At 41.5% G+C, this 18765-nt stretch overlaps 1 protein-coding gene across 1 annotated transcript in view; it reads right to left on the bottom strand.

Annotated features, from left to right (window-relative positions):
- Positions 1 to 14074: 14074 nt before the first annotated feature.
- Marcol (MARCO like) overlaps positions 14075 to 18765 on the bottom strand; it is a 33179-nt gene continuing 28488 nt past the window's right edge. Inside the window, exon 6 of the mRNA XM_042691896.1 lies at positions 14075 to 14201. Within this exon, the coding sequence (XP_042547830.1) occupies positions 14075 to 14201 (127 nt within the window). The remainder of the gene's footprint in view (positions 14202 to 18765) is intronic.

Here is an 18765-nt window from a genome sequence, read left to right as displayed (position 1 = left end):
TGGGACCTGAGTGGCAGGCCCATGATTTTACTGAAGCTCTAGAGTGTTGTTCCAGGCTACAGGTACATGTGTAGTCATCATTTATCTTCAGGGTGAGTGAATAGGTCTGCTTGTGTCCGAGTGGTCACCCCTGTGAGAGCTCCTGCTTTTGTTGTTCGTTTGGTGGCCTTTCAGTCTCAGCTGCAAGAAAGAGGATGGAGACAGACTGTTTATGACAAGGTGGTCATCAAGTTGGGGAGATGCTGTTTTATATTATCTACGACGCTAGTTTTTGTATTTGTTTCCATTTCTAGACATGCAGTTGAGAATCAGAGACTGGGAATTAGACCTGAATTCTGCCTCTGAAAAGTGGGACTGGAAAAGGCACCCTGGTTTTCTAAGTGTGGAGAGGAGACAAGCTCTGGACGTGTGGTGACTATTTGTCCTCTACAGGATGGGCAGGCACGAGCTGGGACCTGGGAATCTTCATTGCTGGGTGAATTGCTTAGGCTTTATTTTGGAGTTTTGCCTTTGTTAATGACTCCTCATTTTAGCTTTACAGAAAATAAAATTCAGACAGTTCTTTGGAAAACAAAAGGGCTAAAAACATGAGGAGATAGCCTCACTGGGCCAAGTTTTATAGAACTTAAAAATTCCTTTAAAATCATAGTCCAGGGCTGGGAATGTGGCTTAGTGGTAGAATACTTGCCCAGCATGTGTGAATGATCCCTCACTTCCACATAAACAGAAAAAGTCTGAAGTGGCACTGTGGCTCAAATGGGTGCTAGCCTTGGGCAAAAGAAGCTCGGGGATAGTGCCCAGGCCCTGAGTTTAAGCCCCACGATTGGCAAAAAAAAAAATAATAATAGTCCAGAGCAAGGGATCTAAGAAGACTTCTCAGAAGTGTTAAGAATGGCAAAGAAACATGACGAAATGCTCATCATCCCTGACCATAAAGGAAATGAACAACCCCACGATGCCGTCTTACCCCAGTTATATTGGCCAACATTTTGAATTCTAACAACAAATGCTGGCAGGGATGTGGAGGAAAAGGAACCTTACAACACTGCTGGTGAGAATGTAAATGAATATAACCACTCTGGAAAGCAGTCTGGAGGTTCCTCAAAAAAAACTAAACATAGACATTCCCTATGACCCAGCCTCTTCCCTACTCCTTGGCCTCTATCCTAAGCAGCATGAGCCAGGATATGATAAGGACACCTGCAAATCCATGTTCATTGCCACACTATTCACAATAGCCAAGATATGGAAATAACTCAGATGCCCCACAATAGATGAATAAATCAAAAAAAGTGGTACCTATATATGATGGAATTTTACATAGCCGTTAGAAAGAATAAAATAATGTCATTTGCAGGGAATTGGATGGAACTAGAACAAATCATGTTAAGTGAGGTAAACCAAGATTAGAGAGACAAACAGCACATATTCTCCCTGATATGTGGAAGTTAGATCTAAAATGCACTGAGATATGACAAATTACACAAGATTCTAGATGCAGTGAGACCAGAAGAGGATAGTCTTAGGAGAGAATCACAAAGGTGCAATGCCCAAGTGCTTCTTCATATGTATATAAAATAATATACTCCTCAGATAGGGAAACAAAAGACTTTTCTTAATTGGTTTTTTTCTATTTCTGATGACTGTATTCTTTAACTTATAGCTGGTATGTTTAGGTGCACATCTGTGGGAGGGTGGAGGGAAGGCACAGAAGCAGATGAAAAGGTGCAGCAATGGAGCTCACTGGACACTGGTGAACGTGAACTGTACAACTCATGGGTGGAGGTGGGAGGGAGGGAATGGGAGAGTGAGGGAACAGATGACACTATGCAAAAGAAACTGTGCTATTACCTGACATATGTAAAGGTAACCCTGCTGTATATCACCTCTAAAGCAACACAAAAGTAATTTAAAAAAATCATAGTCCAAACATACTTAGGCTGGTACTTTGATGTATGTGTTTTTTTCCTCCTTTTTTCCCCTTCTTCCCAAATGTTTGTCTTTTGAATAATGCAGCTTACTTCGGCCATGATTTTTGTCATAATGAGGGTCCTTGTCAACCAAAAAGCCCCAGGACAAGGTGAATTGGAGATTGTTGCTACTTTGCAGTCTTATTTTCCTAGGAGACAGAACCTTTTCAGGATATAAAGCACTACAATATCTTCATGGGTTTGGAAGAGTTCTGCTTTAGATATGAGCTTATCCTTGGCTATGGGTGTATTGTTTGTTGTCCTTACTGAAGGACCTTTATTTTACCATTTAGAGGAAAATTTGAAGTCTTTTACCAGTCCTGTGAGGTGGCTCAGACCTATAGTAGAATATTCTCCTTTTTTTTTTATTATCTCAGACCTATAACCTCAAGGCCAGACTGGGTTACCTAGGGAGACCTTTCTTAAAAATGAAAATATGCCAAAACCAACTGGTACAATGATTTTTTTCAACATTAAATTGGCTTCATTGAGCTATAATTCTATAGTTTTCATTTCCCATCCTGTATTTTTCCCTCGAGTGGCCAGTGTGCTTCTAATTGAGCTCAGCACAGACTAGAGCTGTTGCCATGACTCCAAACCCAACCTCATTCATTTCTAGCATCTTAGGTCTAGATTAGCTGGGAAAATTAAGTGTTCAGAGATTCAACGCTTGCTTGCTTTCCTGGGGGCATGAGAAGTGGAAGTTGTTTTTCTTGAGTGCTGAGAGCCATAGCTCGTGTGGTCTATGAAGGTTTTGCCCTTCCCATCTGTTCTTGGAAGACACTTCATTCAAACAGGAAAACCTGGATAAATGACTGGCTCTTTCTTCCTTTGAACCTTCTTAGTTATTTGCTCTCTTCGACTTAAGCCTCTTCACCTGTTTCTGGATAGCTTGCTTGCAGCTGGTTAAAGATAACACCTGATGGACTGAAGTTTGATTCAATTGCCTTGCTCCACACTCTAATTTTCCACAATCCCCCATCCTCAGAGAAACAGATTTGAGGCTTGCTCTTCACTTCTCACACATGGCTTCCTCAAGACTAAATTCTTTCTCTTTTGTAGAACTCTGCAGTGGCTGGCATGCTCCATAGTGAGCAAAACACACCATGTTGGTGGCATTTTTAAAAAACCATTGCCAATAACAAAATATATTGAAAACCTTTTCAAAGAAAGCTGTTTTGGTGAGGAAGGAAAACTATAGAATCTGCTTCCAAATGTTTCAAACGATATAAAATGTTGGAATCACTTACTCTGCTCGGAGCTAAAAACAAATGAAAACACTTTTTAAAGCTTTGTTCCTCATTGCAAATCCTTGTTGAAATTCTCATAAAGGAATTTCTCATAGTTTTCTAAAGCTTTATTACATACACGTTATTTTATTGTAATTGAGATAATATTGCGATTGAAAATAAAAGAAATATCCTTGCCAAGCGCTGGTGGCTCATGCCTGTAATCTTAGCTACTCAGGAAGCTGAGATCTGAGGATCGCAGTTCAAAGCCAGCCTGGGCTGAAAAGTCGGAATTTTTAAAAACTTATTTGTATTGTGAAGGTGATATATAGAGGAGTTACAGTTATATAAGTCAGATAATGAGCACATTTCTTTTGGAACAGTGTCACCTCTTCCCTCATTTTCTCCCAGTTTTTTCCCTGCTGACCCCACTTCCCCACAAATTGTATAGTTCATTTTCAACATTGTGTCTGGTGAGCATTACTGCTGCCTTTGTTCACCCTTTGTCCCATCATTTCTGTGCTCTCCCTGACCCTCCCCCAAACAGATAACCTCGCATTCAAAAGGTTCGGAAATAAAAAAAAACAAACAAAAAACAGCCACAAAGGAGAAAAAACAAAACAAAACAAGCAAAATAACAAAGAACCTCTTGTTTCCTTTTCCTGGAGTTCATTTCAATAGACATCTGTGAGACTCTTATCTCCATTGAGCTACCCAGAAAAAGCCATACATAGTGCTGTGGCTGGAGTGGTAGAGGGCTAGCCTTAAGCGCAAAGAGGCTCAGTGACAGTGCCCAGGCCGTGAGTTCAAGGCCCAGGATTAGCAAAACGAACAAAAACAAAAACCCCTTTACTTTCATAGAAATGATTAGATAGAGGAGGTGCTGTCTTTTTCCTGTTTACTTTCTTGGGGGCAGGACTGGTGTTTGAACTTGGGGCCTTGCCCTTGCCAGCAGGTGCCTATTGCTGAGCCATGCCTCCAGACTAATATTTTATAGAGGAAAGTGAAGTGCCTCAGATTGTGACTTGATGGTAGTTGCACAGCTGATCATTTGTGAAACCAGATTAGACCCTGTATTCCTGATCCTGCGTTAATCCCATCGGAGCAGCCTCCAAAGACTGTATTCTTTACCTCATGTATTGTGTATATAGGTATATACAGATACAGGTGTTCTGTGTGAGTTTCCTATTTGCTGCTGTTAATGTAAATTAATACCCTATCCTTAGAAAGGTCAGAAGTCCCACAGTGTAAGTAGACTGTTTTCCTTCTGGAGGCATCAGGAGAGAATCTGTATCTTAACCTCTTCCAGCTTCTAGAAGCTGTCCACAGGCCTTGGCTCATTCCTGTTCTCCATCTTTTTACCAATTCCAGGAACACAGTATCTATGCGTCCCTATTTCTGTCTTTCTTGTTCTATCTCTGGCCTTCTTCCTTCTGCTCCCCTATGCAAAAGAGTCTAGTGATTATATTTTACCTACATGGATAGACCAGGATAGTCTGTCCAGCTCAAAAATCCTTAATCAGAACTGCAGAATTCCTTTTACTATGTAACTGTATCCACGGCTTTCTGTAACTAGGATGTGAACATTAATGGACTATTTCTTCCTTTCGCATACATTCTACTGACTCCCTAATTTAAATGATTTTTAAATCTCATTTTATGGTGCTGGGTTGAATTCAGGGAGTGCTCTCATACTTAAGGTCTACCTCCAGCCCTTTTGTCGTAGTCCTGCCTTATACTTTGATCTTCCCAATCTCTGCCTCTTGAGTAGCTGGGATTGTAGTTCTGAGCTATTATGCCTGGCCTGTACTAAACAAATTTAAATAGACCATCTCTAAACCTTTAAAAGAATTAGAGCTAAATATGTATTGAGACTTACTTTGAAGCACTTTCTAAAATTGTATATGTATTATCTTATTCTCATGACAATACTAAGTTCTGTCATTCCTGGTTATTAAAGGAAGGAGCTTGCCTCGGACTGGCTCTGTTGGGACAATGGAGGACACCTAGGGGAGGAACTGGAATAGGTGAGGAGATGGCAAACAGACAACTCACACACAAGAGGAGTGGATGCTGAGTGCATTTAATGCAGAGGATAACAAGCTTTTATAGCAAAAGTCTCCATGAGAAAGGGAAAAAGGTTACACAATCTTGCTGCAAGGCTTCGTTCTTGGGTGGTCACCAGCTGGTCGCCTGATCTTGTTTTTGGATGACGAGTTATGACAATAGGCACTTGTTTTCGGCTTTACCTCTATTTTTAAGAAATACAATGGGTCTGTCAATTTTGTTAAGTTTTTCGAAGAACCAACTCTTTGTTTTGTTGATTCTTTCTATAGTTTTTTTGGATTCTAATTCATTTAATTTTGATTATTTCTTTCTGTCTACTGGATTGGGGTTTATCTTGCTGCTCTTTTTCAAGGAGGTTTAGATGTGTCATTAAATTGTTAGTTTCAGATCTCTCCAATTTGTTGATGTAGGAGCTCAGAGCTATAAACTTGCCTCTGAGTACTGCCTTTGCTGTGTCCCAGAGGAGCTGGTAATTTGTGTGTTCATTTTTGTTGAATAGCATGAACATTTGAATTTCCTTTCTAATCTCTTCCATGACCCACTCATGATTCAGCAGTGTGTTGTAATTGTAACCCCTCTGTACAGTATGTTCTCAAATAAAATAAAATAAAATTAAAAAAAAAAAAGAAATACAATGGGTTTCGATGTTTATCACCTATTAACCATTAACCAGAGCATATGGGCAAGGTGCTGAACAGAAAGGCATGAACTCTAGTACTTCATAGTTACTTTTGTTTAGTTTTGTACTTTATACGTTTTAAATCTTTTCCAAGCAATTGTGCTTAGAGGGTTCCCAATTTGTGGCCAAAAATCATGATATTCAGTATACTTAGTTAAATCTGGCCATATTTAAGCTCGAAGTGTCTTTTCTGTAACCCTTTCACATAATCGTTTACTCTTCTCCATAGAGGCCTTAACTGTCTCATATGATCTTTCTTGTTCCTTCTTTAATAGTAAGCACCAGGGAGGCCTAGATCTAGCAAGTCTCTCAGTAAATGAAAGAAAGTAATAGGAAGTTCTTTCTCCCAAGTAGTTTTCCCAATGGTTGCCATCCTTATCATACACACCTGTTAAAGGCTATGGATCTGGGGGAAGTTTTTTGGGGTCCTCTAGATAATGGAGGATCCCACCATTTTCCTCTGATAAGCCATTGCCACCTTTTATCTACCAACCTTTTTAGGAATCTTATTTAGCTTTTGGTCTAAATATCCCTCTACATCTTTCTTACCTACAGGATATCTATATTATCTATTGTATATGCTTTAGGATTAAAGGAAAGTCTCCAATAGCCATACACTCTTTCTGCTCTAGCCGTGCCTACAGCTTCTTGTAAATCTCTTACAAACAATTCCTTCTGCTGAAGTGACATCGTGAAACCCCCAATACTTTTATATTTACTTATGACTTGTCTACTAACCTCCACAAGAGGGGCTTTCAGGGTAGCATTTAACTCTGGTGAGTTAGTCATATTCTTAAGACACGCATCAGATGTTGGAGTCGTCAACACTTTTAAGAAAGAGCCTTGAATAAGGGAACGTTGAGCATGAGTAAGTACAATGAGCAGCAGGAACAGTAAAAGATTAATAGGCGCTCCTATACAGTGAAGAAAAGAAAAACAGGAACAGAAACACATCTTTCCCAGGGGCTTGCCAGCCTTTCCAGGAGGTAGGCCTCTTTGAAGCCCCATTCTCTGAGGTAGACTTCGGTGAAGTCCCATTCTCAGAGATAGGCTTCTGTGAAGCCCCATTCTCAGGTCTGAAAGCAGGTTTTCCATGCTAAGCAGACTCCACCAGAGTAGGCGTGGCAGGAGCTCAATTTCAAAGATAAACTCAAGGTCACACTGCTAACAAGTTAACAGCTGGAGTTCAAAAATTGGATCAATCTAGCTGTGCATGGTGTTATATGCCTGTAATATCAGCTGTCCAAAAACAAAGGCAGGAGATTGTGAGCTTGTTGTCAGCTGGGACTGTATAGTAAGATTGTTTTGAAATACCAAAACCAAACAAAAAAATAGATGTATTCAAGAACCCATGTGGAGATTTGCAGTATTAATGTCTAAGGAAGGAGACTGGCTACAGATGTTTCGTGATCATACTATCAAGCTGGTGTTCTTCAACAGGTACTTTGTGAAACACTCCATGTTAAGGTCATCCAGTAAAACTTCTGTGCTGATGAAAACTTGTCTGTATTTCTACTTTCTATATATCTATAGCTATAACCCATAGGTACATACTGAACACATCAAAAGTGGTTAGGATACCTGAAGATTGATTTTTAAGGTGTATGTACTTATAATTAAATTGAAATTGAGACAGAACATTTTTATCTTAACTTGTCTAACATTGAGGTCTAACAGAAGCCCAAGCCCATATAGAGATGTTACTTTCATGCACACTACTGCATATGACAGCTAATTGGCATTTGAAGAATAGCTGTGGAAAGCTTTTGAACACACTTCTGGAAGGACTGTGTGTTTGTGGGGGAGGTAATAATAGAACAGGATTTCAAGTGTCGATGCCATCTGGAGTGTTGGTTAGTGTGACAATCCCCCTTAAAGATAGACACTTTGAACTCTTCACTCATTCAGCAAGAATCTATGAAATCACTCTAGGAATCTTGGGGAAATCAAGGTTGTGGGACTAGGGTCCTGCTAAAAGGTATAACTATTCTAGAGGGACAGGAAGTGCTTGGTGAAGTGTTACCAGTGACATTCCCGAAGGCCATAGTACTAGGGCAAAAGCCAAGTGAATAATAGTGGTCTAATGGTGTTCAGGTTTACTTTAGCTGTGGCAATCCTTTTCATACGAAATTTACAGAAAAAAAATGGGAGCTCCATGATTTGAAGCAAGTGTGGGGATAAAAACATAGTCTTATTTTCTTCTCTCTTTTCTTTTTTTCTTTTTGTCAGTCATGAGGCTTCAAATCTGGGCCTGAGTACTGTCCCTCAGCTCTTCAGCTCAAGGCTAGCATTCTATCACTTGAGCCACAGCACAACTCCTGATTTTCTTAGTGGTTTATTGGAGACAAGAATCTCACAGATTTTCCTGCCAGGGCTGGCTTTGAACCGCAATCCTCAGATCTCAGCCTCCTGAGTAGCTAGGATTACAGATGTGAGCCATCAGCGCCTGGCTACATAGTCTTATTTTATGCAGTACTTCATTTACTGTTGGTGGCCCTCATGGTGCCTCTGTGAAGCCAGGATAGAATGCATAGTTCACAGGTGGAATCCAGAAAAGTCTCAAGGTTCAGTTGCAGGCGAGTTCTCAGGATTCCCATGGAAGGCAGTGAGGGAGAGGAGGGGTGTGTGAGAGGAGGGTGCTATCCAGATATTATCTCTTATTTTATTTTAAAATTAAATATTTTAAAACACATTTAACACTCATATCTTTTGAAAGAATCCTAATGGATTGTAAAGTTTGCCTTTTCATGTTATGTCAAAAGGTAAATTCTGTCATACCAATATTGAGCCATACTTTTAAAATATAGCTTTCCAGTTTTCCTCTCTTCTTCCCTCTCCTCTTCACTTTTCTCCCTCCTCTAGTTTTTTCTTTTTCTTTTTTTCTTGTGCCAGTCCTAGGCTTGAATTCAGGGTCTGGGTGTGGTCTCAGAGGGTTTTTGGCTCCAGGCTAGCACTCTACCACGTGAGCCACAGCCCTACTTCTGAATACTTGGTGGTTAATTGAACCTCATGGACTTTCCCTGCCAGGGCTGGCTTTGAATTGGGATCTTCAGATCTCAGCCTCCTGAGTAGCTAGGATGAGCCACTACTGCCCACCCTTCTTTAGTTTAAAAAAGTTGCCACTGCCAATTTTAATGTGTTATTTCCAAAGATGGAAAGAATAGGCAGTAAAGTGGAATTTTTTTTCCTTTTCTCTACTTGGTTATTTCTAAAGAACACTCACAGCAAAGTATGTGCATTCTATCATGAATGATTATTGTTGTCCTAAGTACTAGGTATCTTAAAATGGAGACATTTTCTTGCATCCATTTCGAGGTGAAAAGAAGTGAGTGAAAAAACTACCTTCAAGAGCTACAAGCGCTAAGATGAGCCCAGAATTTGGTCCCAGGCAATTTGGCTTTGACACTTGAACTATTAGACATTGGCTCATCTCTAACAGAGGCTTGTTCTCTGGTAACTACTGCTGGGGACAGGTTAGCCAAGGGAGGTATGAGAATAGTCCCTAGAGAGAAGCAGAATATGGACATGGGGTGCTGCCATGTTTCTCCGAGGGAGAGCTTTTTCTCCCTCAGGTAGACACCATCTCAGTGCACTGCCCCCTCTCAACAGAAGCCCTGCTGGTTGTACAAGTGATCTAACAGTGTGTGACGAGGTCTCCATGGTTTTTGATCCACATTTATAAATTGCATGTGTATCCATAATATTGAGTGAGAATCTATTGAGTTCCTTTGTAAGTTTGCTTGGATGCATACTTTCCCTTTCTGGTTGAATCCCACCCTCCATTGCTCAAGAACAGGCCAAGGAAGATGTTTGAATGGACTCTCTTTAATGTTTGGTTTTCAAACTTGTTTTTAAATTGTCTTGCTTTTTATGTTGTTGTTGTTGGTTGTGGGGCCTGAGTGCTGTCCCTGAGCTCTTCAGCTCAAGGCTAGCATTTGAGCCACTTAAGCCACAGCACCACTTCCAGTTTTCTGGTGGTTAATTGGAGATCAAAGTCTCTCAGGCTTTCCTGCCTGGGCTGGCTTTGAACTGTGATCCTCAGATCTCAGCCTCTTGAGTAGCTAGGATTACAGGTGTGAGCTCATAGGCTGTCTTGTTTTTGTTGTTTTTTTTTGTCTCTCCATTTCCACAGATTAACTATAGCTGCTATAATTGGTAATTTAATTATTTCATGAAGAGAAGGCAATTTGGATAATTTTCTGAGCCCATTTTGGTTTTGATCTTGATAAAACAATCTTTAAAATGCTCTAGTTCACTTTTCTTAGTATCTTTCTTCTGTTCACTGAAGATCCAAAGATTTTGCTATGGGCCATGAAGGGGTAGGTATGGAGCTAATGTACTTTGATGTTGTGTTTCCCTTTGCTAGAGTGACTGTAATGTGGCTTGAATGGTAGAAATGTATTACCTCACAGTTGTGGAGTCTGGAAGTTCAAGATGAGGATGTGGGCAGGATGGGTTCCCTGTGGGTGTGAAGAAGCTGTTATGCGCTTCGTTGGCTTCTGGTGACTACTGGCAATCTCTGGTGCTCCTTGGTTTGCAGAGGCATCGCCAAGTCTCTGCTTTCATCTTACTCCAGTGTTTTCTCCTTGTGTACATGTTTGCTTGCTAATATCCCTTTTAATAAGAACATCAGCTATATTGGATTAGGATCCACCATTATTCTCATTTTAACTGGATCATGACTTTATAAACCTTATTGCCAGTAGGGCATGGTGGTATATGCCTTTAATCCCAGCACTTGGGAGATTGAGAAAGTAGATTGGAGGCTTGGAGGTTAGCCTAAGCTACACAGTGACATTCTATCTCAAAAACCAAAGCAAAACAAAACAAATCCCAATCCTATCTCTAAAGTCATATTGTTGAATTCAACATAACAGGGTGTTTGCTTCTTTCCGTTTTTTTTTTTTTTTTTGTCTTCTTTTTCCTCTGTGCCAATATTGGGGTTTGAACCCAGAACATGGCCACTGTCCATTAGCTTTCCCAATCAAGGCTGGTGTTATATCATTTGAACCACAACTCCATTTCTAGCTTTGTTTTGGTGGTTAATGAGAGCTAAGAGTCTGACAGACTTTCCTGCCAAGGCTGGCTTCCCACTTGGACCCTCAGATCTCAGCCTCAGTAGCTAAGATTACAGGTGTAAACCACTGGGGCCTAGCTTAACACTGTTTCAGAATAAAATATAGTTCCAGCTTCCTTACTTGGTGATAACTTGTGATAGCACTCTTTCTCCTAAAAGGCAAGTCCAGGGTGGAGTAGGAAAGATGATTAATCAAATTAACTAAACTTTCAGATTTCCTACTAGCATGATCAAAGCAATGGTAGTGGGAAGTGAGGCCTTCACTTAGGAATCTCCTTAAGGAAGAAAATGGACAACAATTATCCCATGAGCTGGGGACATAGCTCAGAGACAAAACTCCTGCCTAGCATGCAGAAAGCCTCAGCACTGCAGACATAAACCAACCAACCAACAAAATAATGTATTGCCAGGCACCAGTAGCTCATGCCTCTAATCCTAGCTACTCAGAGGGCTGAGATCTGAGGATCGTGCTTCAAAGTCAGACCGGGCAGGAACATCCGTGAGACTCTTATTGCCAATTAAACATGATAACACTGGAAGTGGAACTGTATCTCAAGTGGAGTGCTAGCCTTGAGTGCTAGCTGAAATGCTGAGGGACAGTGCCTAGGCCCAGAGTTCAAGCCCTGCAACCCACCAAAAAAAAAAATCCAGAACACCCCCCCCCCAAAAAAAAAACACCCAATAAATTAATGAGATACTTTATTTAGGGCCTGAGGTGTTTGTTCAGTAGAATGCAATTTTAGCATGCCCAAGGCCATGGGTTCAATCCCCAGACTGAGGCAGTGGGATGAAGGGGAGAACTGGTTAATAATTGTACCATAGAGTGTCATTGAAAATGTCCACTAACTACTATCAGATGAATGTGTAATTAGTAATGACTGTTGTGCCCATGTTGCAGGACCCCACCAAGAAGACCACCGAGAGTCAGACATTCCAAAATGCAAAAGCAAGGTTTTATTTAGATGGGCTGCAGCTCGGGCCTCGTCCTACACTCTGACACAGCGGAGCCTAGAATGAGAGCCCTGAGCTAAGGATTTGCAGGGCTTATAAAGGCACACACCAGGTATTTGGATTGCCACCACGTGTAGCTCTGCTAGCTGAGATAAGCAAGCAACAAATGGTCACTGCCTCAAGAATGGAATCACTTTAACCCTTCATTCCCCCCTTTGACTTATGGTCCTGAGACACAATCTTGTGGCTCTGGCCCCAAACTAAACTCCAACAGCTCTCTATATTGAATGGGTTCTTTTCCTTTCTAGTCCCTCTCTGACCTTAGCCATAAACAACAATACCAATAACAATCAGTCCTTCTTTCCTTGGGGCGTTCACAAAGTGGTTGGGTAGGATGCTTGGAGACTTCCCATGTTTCCCCCACGGTCATCCAGGGAAAAGGGGTCAGCCGGTCTGGTGTGGGAGCAGTGGATCCAAGCAGCAATGCCGTCCACCTTAAGGGCAGTGGGTGTAGCCAATAGCACCATGTAAGTTCCCTTCCACCATGGTTTCAGAGATCTCAAGTTGTGCCTTCGAACAAGCACCCAGCCCCCTGGTTTAAACGAATGGGGAGTAGGAATAGAAGCAGAATCATATAATGCTCTAAGCTGTCACACACTTTTGTGGACAAGCTGTAGATAGTCAAGTTTACATAGAAATTCAGTATCACTCAAATCAGCAAGTAATTCAGTCTGAAGGCTAGGGATAATGGGTGGAGGGTGTCCATACATTATTTCAAAAGGAATAAAGCCAAGCTGATAGGGTGAATTTCTTACTCTAAACAGGGCAAAAGGAAGGAGCGATACCCAGTCTGCGTCAGTCTCCAAGGCCAATTTAGTTAAGGTCTCTTTTAAAGTCTGATTCATTCTTTCTACCTGCCCTGAACTCTGGGGTCTATAAGCACAGTGCAATTTCCAATCCGTCCCCAGTGCAGTGGCTATTCCCTGACTTACTTTTGAAACGAAGGCCGGTCCATTGTCTGATCCAATGGTGGATGGGAAGCCATACCTGGGTAGGATTTCTTCCAAGATCTTCTTAGCTGCGACATTCGTGGTCTCATGCTTTGTTGGGTAAGCTTCAACCCATCCTGAAAAGGTGTCTACAAAAACTATCAAATAATTTCTGTGAAGTCTACTTCCCACACACCTGGCCTATCTCCACGGAGGTGAGCTCCTTTGGTAACCAGTTGATTGGGGGCATTGGTGAGCTGACAGGCTTTACAATTTTTAACAATGTCCTCAATGAGTTGATTTCCTTGCCTCATTTTTACTTCTGAGTGTCAGAGCAAGTCCTGCATTCTTTGGGTTCACATGTGAGAGGCCTGATGGATTCTCTTAAGAATCCCCTTGCCCAATCTTCGTGGCAAGATAAGTTTCCCCTCACCAGTTTTCCACCAGTCTTTGTTTCCTTCTCTGCCTGGGGGTTTATAGGCCATGGGAATTTTCTTTATCCACTCTAAGTCTTTGCTCTACTGACTCTAGTAGACCCAAGGCCATGAGCTTTGCCTCCTGAGCCTCAGTACTCCCAAGAGATAAACTTTGTCCTGAAGAGTTTCAATGCCAGTCACTAGTGCCTCATGCCTCTAATCCTAGCTACTCAGAAGGCTGAGATATGAGATCTAGCCTGGGCATGAAGGTCCATGAGACCATTACTTCCAATTAACTACCCAAAAGTTTGAATTGGAGTTATAGTTCAAGTGGTCTAGTGCCCGGTTTGAGTGGAAAAAAAAAAATAAAAAGCTAAAGGCAGTGCCAAGACCCTGAGTTCAGGCCTCAGTACTGGCACATATACAAAATGTGTTTTTAAAAACCAAGAAATCAGAAGGATAAAAAGACTGCAATACAGAGAATAGGAAGCTTTGAAAAGTATATTAAAGATGGAGATTATGAACAATTTATGTATGTAATTTGATTGTAAACATTAACCAAAGATTTTAGAGGTGAAGATTGAATGCATTGATGTTATAAACTAAGTTTTGTCTTTATTTTGCTCTAATATTTGCATACAGATGACTTAAAGGAGAGATTTTTGTTTTCAAGGTCACACTTGTATTCTGTCACTGTTACCAGGCTTCAGTCTTCTTAGAAAACGGAATTTGAAGAGGATGAATAATTTTGTACTGTATGACAAGTACACATAGGGCAGCATAGAGAAACTCAATGACTATTTGTATCTTGATGGACTCCAATCTAGAAAAACAAGCAGGTGGCGAATATAGGGGCCAAATATCAGCAGAATTAATACACTAGCTAGGGTCTCAGGTTCTCAAGACAACCAGGGCCAGGTGTCCATGAAAAAGGAGCCTCATGTAAACTGACCTCTGGAATCTTACCATGGTCTGATGGGACAGGGCACAAAGCATGTCCTGTCTGCCTAAAAAAACCCTTCCTGGAGGATGCCAAACTGCATGACCCCTGACTTCGCTCCCTGTCAGCGGGAAGTAGCTTGGAGTGGTCAGCACCAGGTCCCCCAATCAATGGCAGTTTAGGTTTCCATGGGGGGCGGAGAAGAAGGGATAAAGGGGACCATTGGGTCCAACACTGTTTTTCATGCCAGTCCTGGGCCTCGAGCCCAGGCCTGGCGCTGCCCTGAGCCTCTGTGCGCACGGGGCGAGCGCTGGACCACCTGCGCCACGGCGCCACTCCAGCTTTTTCCCAGCAGATTGTTGGAGATGAGAGTTGCACAGACTTTCCTGTCCGGGCTGGCTTTGAACCTCAGCCCTCAGATCTCAGCTTCCTGCGTAGCCAGGATTACAGGCATGAGCCACTGGCACGGGGCTCAGGTCCACCACTTTTTATCCCTATCTACCTAATGCTACACAACACCTAAGTCCCCTCAAGGAGCTTCTTGTTCCCATGATGCCTCAGGCTCTTGCTCAATTCTCCTTCCCATAATGCCTTAGGAGGAAGGCCTCTCATACAAGCCCAGCCCATGGAAAGAGCCAGGGAGCATGCGCAAGCCATCCAGCGCTGCTCCTGGAGCCTTGGGGAGGAGATGAGGGAAGAGGACCAGACTATGAAATGGCCCTGGGAGAAGACGCCATTGGGCTCTAGTTTGAGGCCCTTCTCAGGAGGGATGGAGCGTCCTGCTACTTTCTTTCATGGCTTTTCTGTCACTTACAAATGAACTTAAAACCGTGGAAGCTGTTGATCAAGAGAAAGGAATGGACTCTGGGTGGGTGTGTGCAGGAGGGATCTGGGAGGCAGAGGACGAAGGAAGGTGGATTCTGGGAAGTAGATTGCTGGCACGGGTGAAAATGTCACAGTAGGTTGCATGCTTTCCCCCTGTGGAACCTGGAGTTAGCTTGTCAACAGGTGAATGCGGTAGGTGGGATGCAGGGGTACACACATGTAGATGCTGAAACATGGTCGGCTCCAGGCAGAACTCAGTAGTGCAGTTCCTTAGAAGGGCCAAGTCAAAGTTCAACGAAATAAACACCAGGAAATGAGTACTTAAAAGGGCTGGGTATGGTCAGGGGGAGAGGGGTGGACAGGATTGGAGAGAAGGAATTTAAAATATGGAGCGAGGGAAGGGGTCATCTTGTCCCAAAAGAAATACACTCATTACCTGACTTCAGTAACTGCAACCCCTCTGTATATCATTTTTATAACAACAATAACGCTATTTAAAGAGAATTTAATGTATGTCCTACAAAATATAAAGTGAGGGGAGGGGTGGGTTGGGGTGAGAAAGGGGTGACATTGGTCAAGGTATGTCTATAAAACGCATGGTTAAATGGCAACTCATTTGTACAGTTACTTAAAGATAATTTCTAAAAAGCCAAAATTGGAAAACATATGTAAAAAGAATGCAACAGTGCCACTTTTAGAGGATTGTTTTTTGTTGTTATGGTAAAGGTGATGTACAGAGGGGTTGGAGTTACAGAAGTCAGATAAAGAATACATTTCTTTTTTCTTTTTGTTAGTCCTGGGGCTTGAATCAGGGCCTGAGCATTGTCCCTGTGCTTCATTTTTTTGGCTTAAGGCTAACACTCTACCACTTGAGCCACAGTGCCACTTCTGGCTTTTCTTGTTTATATAGTGCTGAGGAATCAAACCCAGGGCTTCATGTATGCTAGGTAAGCACTCTACCACTGAGCCATATTCCCAGCCCAAGAGTATATTTCTTTTTGGACGAAAGCGCCCCTTCCCTCCTTCTCTCTCAGTTTTTCCTTCCCATCCCCACCCCCCAAGTTGGTTAGTTCATTTTCAACATAATGTCTAGGGGGTATGGGGAATATTATTTTTTTAGGAAGGATGTGGCCAGGGAAATGAATAGAGGGGTAAGACTGAAATATACTGTAAACATATACAGAGATATAAGAATGAAATCTTTCCCTCCCATATAAAATGATAAGCTAATAAATCTGAGTTTTAATTAAATCAGTTCATTTAATTATCTGTGTATACTAAAGTCTTAAGTGATTGAACTTTAGCATCCTCAAAAATGTGTGGGCTATATGTCTGAAATTTAGTCAAGTGCTATGCAGACATTTACTGAGTATATAAATTTAAAGCAGCCAAAATGCCTGGGAAGCAGTCTCTTTATACCATGTTCATCGAGCTAAATGGACTTTGTATATATGGGATGTGCTTATATTGAGAAAACACGTCTATTTGGGTTCACTGGCACTGTTTCCCCAAACTTGGAAGAGAAGAGAGCTAAAGTCTAATTTGCGTCAGTGATTTATACCTGCATCTACCATGCCCAAAATTCTAAATTTTACTCAAAGGTAAAAGCCAAAGTGAATACGTATGTGCCCCGTGTGTAATGATAAGGCTGAATTTTTGCTGGTTCCTATTGTCATTTGTGTTCGAGTGTATAAGCCTTCTAAAATGCCAAAGACTGGAAGATCTTCCCACACCAGTGACCTCTAAGTTAGTGAAGTGTGTGTATGTTCCTAATTGTAACCAGAGGCTCTCTAGTGCTGGTGTAATGCTGCCAACCATTATTCTAGAGTGCTCTGTGTAATGAAAATAGATTTCTGTCATTGCTAACCCAGTTTTCAAAGTTGAACCAAGGCTATCCTACATTTTTGTGCTTAGAGTTTGGATCCTTCTCCAAGGTATTTGTGATCAAATTCATGGAAAGCAATTCTAGCAAGTTGTTTTTCAGCTAATAATTTTTGTTCTACTTTTCCAAGGGGGTAATATTAAATCTAATGCCAAAAAATAGCCAAAGGCTAGGAGATGGGGACAGAGAGAGAGAGTGGTGGGTGGGTATTAGAGGAAGCGTTTGTTTGCTAGATCAAGGTAATGTGGCAGATCCTAAGCTTACTGCACTAAAAACTCATCAGAAACTGGGTCATTAACTTCAGATAGTGAAGCCTAATTCCAACATGCAGAAGAGTACATTTCCTATCAAGTATTGTTGCCTCCTCCTTTGTTTTTCCCCTACCATCCCTTCCCTCCCACCTTCATAACTACCTCTCCCCACTTTTCTGAATTGTAAAGTTCATTTTTCAGCATAGTATCTTGCACATTTCATTGTTACAGTGGGTCAACCTATATTCCTATTTAAACATTTTGTTTTTCAGTTTCTTTTAAAATATACTTCTCACTGATATTGCTTTCATTTATCTTTACTGATTATTTATTTGTGCCAGTACTGGCTCTTGAACTCAAGACTTCATGCTTTGGCTCAGCTTTTGTGTGTGTGCGCATGTGCGTGTGCCAGTCCTGGGCCTTGAGCTCAGGGTTTGGGCACTTGTCTCTGAGAATTTGAGCTCAAGAGTAGTGCTCTACCACTTTGAGCACACCTCCACGTCTGGCTTTTTGGTGGTGAATTGGTATCTTGTGGTTTTTGTGTGCCAGAGCTAGCAAAAAGATGTTTTCTGACTGTAGTCTGTTTCTCTTGGCAGCCTGCCAACTGAATTTCCCATGTTACCTCCTAAATTAGAGAGGGAAATGATTTGAGTTACCCTTTTCATAGCTGCAAAAAGCAGCTGTGGAAGGGGGACCAGCATCCCACTGCATCCTTTTAAGATTAAAATGGACCAAATGAATAAAGACAGTAAATAGCAGCTTCCATTTTGTATTGAAGTCCCATTTTCTGAATGAGGAGCTAGAAGTGTGTCATTTTCCCCTCAATTCCCTATTTTAACTTGTTGCATTAAAATACTCTTGCTAAAACTTAAAAGATTAAAACATGTTAAGCAAAGTTTGTAGTTGAAGACAAAACATTCATATTTCTATATTAGTATAGAATGGGATTGCTTGATTAGTTGCTATATTGGGATTTCAAGTTGTAATTGGAATAAATGAAGCAGACATCTTTTATAGTTGTCAGTTTTCCTTGGTTTGAACTGATCTTACCTTGTGAGTTTTTCCATACAGCCACATGAACCATTGTCTTTAGTTTTCCACTTCAGCTGTAGAGAATTTGTTTGGTGGTTTGCATCCTTTGCCCATGCCTGCTGCTAGTTGGGAAGACTATAATTAAATTTCAGCAGGTGATCATAACATTGCTTGCACATTTTATCTGTTAGAGGGAAAAGAATGGTAGTTAAAAAAAAAGAAAATCTCTAATATATATGTCTCCCTAAACACAGTTGTCAACGTGAATTAAAGTTGGCACAAGCTACAATATCTTGGCATGCATACTGGAAATGCCCAGTGCAGAGGGGGTTTCTCTAGGCCTGGATAGCTGTGCTTTTTGATCATTTGGTGACAAAGAGCCTGCTGTTTTGTTTGGTTCTCTTATGGTTACAGTGAGTGCAGTGTGACATGATTTACCATGATTGTCCTTAGAATG

Source organism: Dipodomys spectabilis, unplaced genomic scaffold (genome assembly GCF_019054845.1).
Source record: "Dipodomys spectabilis isolate Male_0828 unplaced genomic scaffold, ASM1905484v1 ptg000147l, whole genome shotgun sequence".
NCBI classification, from domain to species: domain Eukaryota; kingdom Metazoa; phylum Chordata; class Mammalia; order Rodentia; family Heteromyidae; genus Dipodomys; species Dipodomys spectabilis.
Note: the sequence above shows the minus strand (reverse complement) of the source record. Positions and strands in the feature narration are given on the sequence as shown.